General features: G+C 38.5%; 1 protein-coding gene across 1 annotated transcript in view; it reads left to right on the top strand.

Annotated features, from left to right (window-relative positions):
* Nucleotides 1-1,624: 1,624 nt before the first annotated feature.
* Nucleotides 1,625-7,218, top strand: part of INTU (inturned planar cell polarity protein) — a 40,387-nt gene continuing 34,793 nt past the window's right edge. The window contains exon 1 of the mRNA XM_009695693.1: nucleotides 1,625-2,205. Within this exon, the coding sequence (XP_009693995.1) occupies nucleotides 1,728-2,205 (478 nt within the window). The 5' untranslated portion in view covers nucleotides 1,625-1,727. The remainder of the gene's footprint in view (nucleotides 2,206-7,218) is intronic.

Raw genomic sequence — 7,218 nt, 5'->3', positions numbered from 1 at the left:
TCCATTTCTCTAAGTCACTGGGGTTCCAGGAAGGGAGTAATGCTGATATTTTCTGTATTATTAGTCCAGCCAGATGCCCTCGTTGAGCCCTTAAAGGTGCTGTGGTGCAGTGTTTTTGTATAAAGTTCTCTGTTCAGCTAAACTTTGAAGCTGTATTGTTGTCTGTGTATTCAAGTTAGTGCTCTGTTTGAATTCTATAATACTAGTTTTAAACAGAATTTGCAATTAGCTCGTTCTAGTGTAAAATGTATGAATGTATGTTAACTTTAAGCAGTTAATGATATTAATTATGATGTACGTCTCCATTCTAGTTTTTCCTTATTTGATTTTTATCAATGTGATCTCAGATTGGTAGAATGGGAGACCCGTTTGTCACCTAGTCAGGAAGAATGAACCGGTCTTGTCTGTTCCTGAGAATCTTCCATACAGAACATCCCAGATGTTCCTTACGTTGCCTGCTAATGCTGATTTATTTTATTGTGTGTGATTGAAAAGCTTTCTTAATATTTAGCTTAAGTACTTTGGTAAATTAAACCACTAAGTACTCCTACTTTGACCGTTATTGATCCTCATCATTCTGTAGTAATAAGTAATACTCTGTGGTTCATCTTGGGGTGGGGGAGTGAACCATTTGGCCTGTTGCCTCTCAGCTATTATTTTTTGGTGTTTTTTTTTTCTCAGCCGAAAGAGTATTTTTTTTCCCTTTAAAGTTTATAAACTACTTACTATTTGTCTCTGTGCTCTGGGCTTGTTCCAGTTACTACATCTTAAAAAGCACTATCCAAAACTGGACATGGTTGACACGTTGCTGTTGCCAAATTAGGACAAAAAATGTTTTGTGCGGTGCAGATGGTACTCCTGTTGATACATCCTGTAGTTGCCCTGCCTTTTCTTTGCACCAGCTTGTTGCTAGTGACTTAAAGTAATCCATTCCAGCTGCTGGAACTTTTTCTATAGAACTTTTTCTATAGCAGTGCCGCCTCTCTACTTTTTTGGTGTGTATTTTTGCATGTGAGGTTGAGTATGCTGTTTTGAACTTGTGTTTTTAAAAGTGTTACCTAGGTTTCATCTTGGCTTTTTTTGTCATATTGAGGTGATTTTAAAATGTTAATCTTGTCTTTCCAAAGGGCTTGCAGTACAATCCATCTTATAAATGCATAAGGGAAAAAGTAATGGGAGAGAACAAATAGGATGGCATTTTTTTCTCTAAGAGAAAGCCCCACCATGCCCATGAATGTAATTACTAATTAAAACTTGTATATGAACGAAAGAGTTTGGGGTTGGTTTTTTTTTTTTCTTTGTTTTCAGAAAAGCAAATACTGCGTTTTGCAGTGGCTGTTTTCCTGTAAGGCATTTGAAGAAACTCTTTTAATATCTAGGAGGGATGTCTTTCCTGGCCATATCCGTTTGTCTAAGAAGAGTTCTTGCCTTCTTGGACAAAACTTAAAGCTGTTGGGCTTTCAATATTCAGGAGGCAACATTTCCCCCCCCCCCCCCCCCTTTTTTTTTTTTCCTTGCACTCTCTCTGTCCCCTCCCTACTTGAAGTAATCAGATGTCTCTTACATAGCAGTCTCTCTTATCAGAGCTGTCAATGATCATTCTTTCTTTCTTTCCCAGTGACCTTGAGCCTGAATGGTTGGATGGTGTGCAGAAGAATGGGGAATTATTTTATCTGGAATTGAGTGAAAGTGAAGAAGAAACTCTGCTTCAAAACAGCTGTCCGGAAATGCCGGCAGTGAATCATGTCAGGTTTCGTGAAAATGAAGCTGAAGTTATTCAAGAGGGATCACGAAAAGAAAGAAAGTATGAACTGAAAAAATTGACCAAAATATTAAAAAAGAAGCATCTTTTACCAAAGCATTCTGGTAAGAAAGGCAGTGGAAGCTGTGATGTGCACTCCCCTGGTCCTACTTCCATATTGAAACACCAGTCCGCTCAGAAAATGGGTGTCACTGTTCAGCAAAAATACAAAGATGTATATGTTTATGTAAATCCCAGAAAACTGTACGATGCTGGAGAAGATGAGCAGCACAGGCTGCTGGAGGCCTTAGTAGGGATTGTTCATCAGTCTTCATGGAGTAGCAGAAGAGCGGAAAAACAAGGCAGGAGGGATAAAGTCATCAGAGGAATTGGTGAAGAGAAGCTTGTAGTACATGGCTTGGTGCCAGGGAGTTCAGCCATCAAAACAGGTCAAATCTTGATCGGTAAGTAACCGAATGAATAGTAAACTTCTGCACCCTTCCTTTGAAATGAAGATTATTTTTTTTTTCTTTTCTTCTTTGAGGCAGCTGACCTGAGTGTTCCTGAGACGTAAGGAATTACTTACAACAACTATTTTGTCAGTTCTTGAGGGATTATTTTAAATAAACGTCATTGCATCTGATGTTTTGTTACCTATTCAGTTTTACTATATTAGTGACTTTAAGAACATGTGACATAAACTAGAAGGTCTTAATATGATAAGGAGATGACTGTCCTTTAAGCATACAGGGAGTGAGCAGCTTGAACTTGGAGCAACAAATACTCCACCACCTCTTAATTTAGTGCAAAATTTGCTCAGTAGATAAGTGAAACTGGGGAAAAGCCATGGTCTGCCAAACACTGTATTTTGTTTTCATTCTTTTCCACGCCATCCGCCTTAGATAAAAAGCTTTACTGTATATGCTTTAAAAGGATTTTGTACCATAAAAATGAAGAAAAAATACTGAGCAAGATGTATTAATAATGTTACAAACTTTCTGGACAGCCTTGTGTGGATATTCTTCTGTTTAGCAAGTATAACAGCTGCTTCTTCAGCAGTTGTGATCAGCAGGCCTCCAAATGGATAGTGGGGCTGCAGTTTGAGGAGGCAGTGAGCCAGTAAGGCAGCTCTCCTTTGTGTTGGTTTGGCTCTTGTCAGACACTTCCATGAGCTGATGCAACTAAATAACCTGGCAGAAAACTAACCAAGACGAAAAATTGCCTGTCTAGTTTTTGCTGGTGTAGTAAGTTGAACTTGGGTCATGGAAGGTCTGACAAGCACCCGAGCGTGAATAACACAGGGGAATGGATGTCTGTGGCTGGTAGTGAAGGAGCAGAAATACTGAGAGGCCATTAAAAGGACTCGGCACTCGCAAGACCCCAAGCTCAGAGACGGTAAATGTGAGACAGCTAGCCTACATCTGTAAAGGGTGGAAGGTTGTTGGTCCCTCGTAGAGAGAGAGCAAAGATGTGATGTTGGTTAGAAGATTGTCAAAATCTTAATACTATAGTAGCACAAATACCACAAAGTCAGCATGAGTGCTTTTGGAATTCCAATGGTGTGTGTGTATAAAGAAGCAAATCGTGCTTTGTCTAGCTGATTCTTCTAGCACGTGTTTTTGGTAGGGAAGCTGAAGAATACTCCATAGGGGAAAATTGGATAACACTCAAATTTTGCCAGAAAGAACTGATTAGTCAAGAAGTGGGGGATGCAGACAGAAGGGGAAGAGGGAGTGAGTTGCAGCTTGATCTGCTTAATGGTCTTTAATCTAATTAGTGTAAGAGTAGGTATTTATAACCTGTAAATTAATTTTGGGACACAAATTTGTGCGTAATTGCATATTTGTAAGAGCAGGTGTGAAGTCAGAACAGTGTAGGCAAATACCAGATCCAGGAGATAAAGCTGTCCTTCTAAATGGAGATGGTACTTCATCTGCAGCACTTAATGCTTCCCGGAGCTAGCAAGGACAAAAACTGTGGGGTTTTTGTTTTGTTTTAAATAGAAGAACATTTAGATTAATCTAAAGAGTCTAGCAGTTTCATATGTCCTAGGCTATCATCAACCAATATTGCCTTGTTTTTGCACATTGGAAACAAATACTTTTAAGCATACTGTAGTTATTCAGCTCTTAACTGGGAAAATGAGCTGTATTCTGTGCCAACAGTATAAAATGTATAATTTTCATATAAAAATACTTTCAAATTATATATCTATAGTGAACACTGAGTACTCTGGAATTTTTATGTGGTGCCTAGAAATAGGGATGCTTTGCATAAATTAGGTGCTCAGGTTTCAGTGCTGTCTGCATAAAGAATATACAGTAAAAAAATTTTTGTTCCAGTCAAAAACCTCTCTGATTTATTGCTTTTGCATTGCACATCAGAGGATGAGATAGCTATGGTATACACCCAAAGCCTGATTTAGAAGCAACTGTAGTTCAATAGATAGCTTCCTCAGATCTTCACAGAATCTGAAGTTGGACAGAAAGGTCAAGAAAAATACAGCAGAACTTTGCTATGTTGTTAAAAGTAAGTTTTAGGAATCCTGTTGTGAATTGTGGACACAATGAGTAAAGAATATTTCTGTGGTCAGTCTAAAATTGAAGTATTTACACAAAAGTTAGCAGCGTCTTGAGCCATCACAAATGAATTCCTCATCAGTATAGCGTGATGCCTGCTGACTGGTTTGATTATAACTTCGTTCATCTTCATTGACCTGCATATGCATAAATATTAACCTGTTCTTGTTTTGCTTTATAATACTTTAATAGCCTTCAATGGTGCAGACCATTTTTGTAGTAATCTTTTGTAAAGCAAATAGTAAGTATATTTTCCTTTTAAAATACGTGCTTTAAAATGACATACAGTGGTCTTCCTGGTGACCAGTGAGCAACACACATTGCAGCCAAACAGTCTTGACTCAGGGAGCTGTTACTGAATTTAATTTTTTGCCAATTAATATAAAAACTTCAGATCACTGTTTCGGGTACTGAGAAGATCAAAACAAAACAAGACTGAACAATTAAGAAAATGCCTTTTTTCCCTGCCTTTTCCAGGCTCAGCTTCAACCAAACACCTCTCCTCTCCCCTTTCCCAGTCTCAGGTACCCTTGTTTTCACTGCATGCGAACACTGTGTGTCCCAGCCCCTCTGGTGAGGTCACGGGTGGCATGAGAGGGTGGGATTGTGTGTGTGATGTTTGCCTTCTGCCGCTTCTTGCATCTTTCTTGTTTTCCTCTGCTGCAGCATGACTTCTCTGCGGGCCACAGCCCTTCAGGGATGGGTCCCCTCCATGAGCTACAACCCTTCCTCTAGCAGCTGCTTTCTTAAATATATTTGGGCAGAGATGCCATAGCTTCCCTGGCTAGGTGACGTTTTGGTACATGGTGTGTTGCTTACGCCAGCTTCAGAACTGGCTGTGAGCAGCACAAGGCAGCTCATGACCTCCTGCCATGCAGGTCACTCCTGCAGCACCCCACTACCAAAGTCCTGTCAGTTATGCCTGGTAGTGTTCTAACGCTCCATGTTATTTAAAATTTGAGCTCTCTAGAATATTTTTCCCAAGACTTGGGTTTGTAATATGTTAAATAATAACCAAGTTACTGATTACTTTGTATTTTCATTGGCAAATTAATTTGTCAGTGAGAAGTACGGTAGCCACTTAAATGGCTACCAAGGTTGAATCATAAGGGAGAGTAAACTCTTTGGTTTTTTCACTCTGAATAAACAGTTACAAAGTGGTTATTGCTTTAACATTTTTTAGTAGAAATAACTGCTTTTTTCCCCCCTAAATAATCACTTTCCTCAGATGGCTTCTTCAATTTATTCTGAAATGTGTATCCCTTAGAGCTTTGAACACTTAAAACATCTGTTTATTATTTGTGCACTATGCTTTAATTTTTTTTTTTTAAGATTGCATATGGAAGTCGTAAGTCTTGTTGCTGTACTTTATTAACCAAGTACAGTGCAGGTGCTGACCATATGAAAGTAAATACAGCAGTTTGCAAGCTAAAAAAACCCTGCTGCTTTGTAAGTCTGTAAAAAGATGCCACTCTATCCATGTGCTGTTTATCAGTTCATTTGTCTCTTTTTTTTTTTTTTTTAACATTTAGGGGTTCAGCATCCATCTTAAATTTTCAAAACAAAAAAGCCCTCATTGATTTTTAGATTGCTGTCACTTTCGTTTTGGTTACGATGAAATACAGTTGCTTTTATCTCATGTTTTTTAAGTGTCTTTCATATTTTTAACAAAACTTTTTTCTTGCTTGAGTTCATTATTAACAATATGCAAAGCTTGGTCTGCTATGTAAAACTTTCTAGTCTCATCTTTGAGTGTATCTTCAAAGATAAAAAGCTCCACTAAATATTCACTTTTAGATCCAGGCAAATAAGGGTTGTGATAGGAAATGCCATTATAATTTGATCCTGCCCCCTTCAAATTGAAACCTATCTGATTCACAGCAAGGGATACTTCTAAATGCTGATGATCGTCATCTTTAGTACAGTACAAAGGGAAAAGTAATTCAAATGACGCTGAAAATACAGGAAAGCTCTTCTCACGAGCAGAGCATACTATTGTTACCCTCTTTGAAATGATCTTCTGTTTTTATTGCTCTCATCACCAAATATCTGAACGGTTTGAAAGAATCCTCTCCCCTGATCGGTAGGTACAATTGTCCAAAAAATGTGAAAACTACCCAGGGACAGGGATTAATCTTGGTTGATAGTAAAGAAGGGCTATACTAATCCAGTTTTGAACACGTATGCAAAAGATGCAGGCTGCTGTTGGAAGCTTCAGTTGAAAGGTCCAGATCCCAATCCTATTTACTGACAAATGCTTTTCTATGGGTTTCTAATCCAATAATTCTGTTGATTTTACGTGGGTGGGTTATTTGTTTGTTTTCCCTGAATATAGAAATGTTCAAGTAGTAATCTTTGCTCATTTTAATGGTAAACACGCAGATGTTGCTGTTGGAGTTCTGAAGCTTTGGTAAACAAGGCCATCGTTGCTAGAAAGCCAAGTATATCTGTTAGATTTCTGTCGCATAGACTACTGGTTCAAAACTGTAATCCATTTACAAAAATTAAGCAACTTGCAGTCATCTTCCACAGTCAAAGTAAATGCTGGTTTTGTCATTTCTAGACCGTGGAACTAAGAGTCCTGTCACACAAATGTCCTTGAAAGGGCCAAAATACTCGGAGAGTTTGAGATTTTCGTGAGGAATTGCCATATATGGTGTACTTGTTGAAAAGGCTCTCCAAAGTAGAGATGTTGGGCGTGCAAGAGAAATACAGAGCTTGCGTAAGCTTTGCTATGTTCTCACTGTGGAGTCTGGGATGTCGTTTATGTTCTTTTAATCTCCTCTTGAAGCATAACAGCATTGGTTTGGGTAAAAGCAGCCTGCTAACATATAAAGCAAGTAATTGATCTGGCACTCTTCAGTAGAATGTGTTCCATACTTTGCCTTTTTTGGAAGG

The sequence above is a fragment of the Cariama cristata genome, unplaced genomic scaffold (genome assembly GCF_000690535.1).
Source record: "Cariama cristata isolate BGI_N322 unplaced genomic scaffold, ASM69053v1 scaffold18532, whole genome shotgun sequence".
Taxonomy (NCBI): Eukaryota; Metazoa; Chordata; class Aves; order Cariamiformes; family Cariamidae; genus Cariama; species Cariama cristata.
Note: the sequence above shows the minus strand (reverse complement) of the source record. Positions and strands in the feature narration are given on the sequence as shown.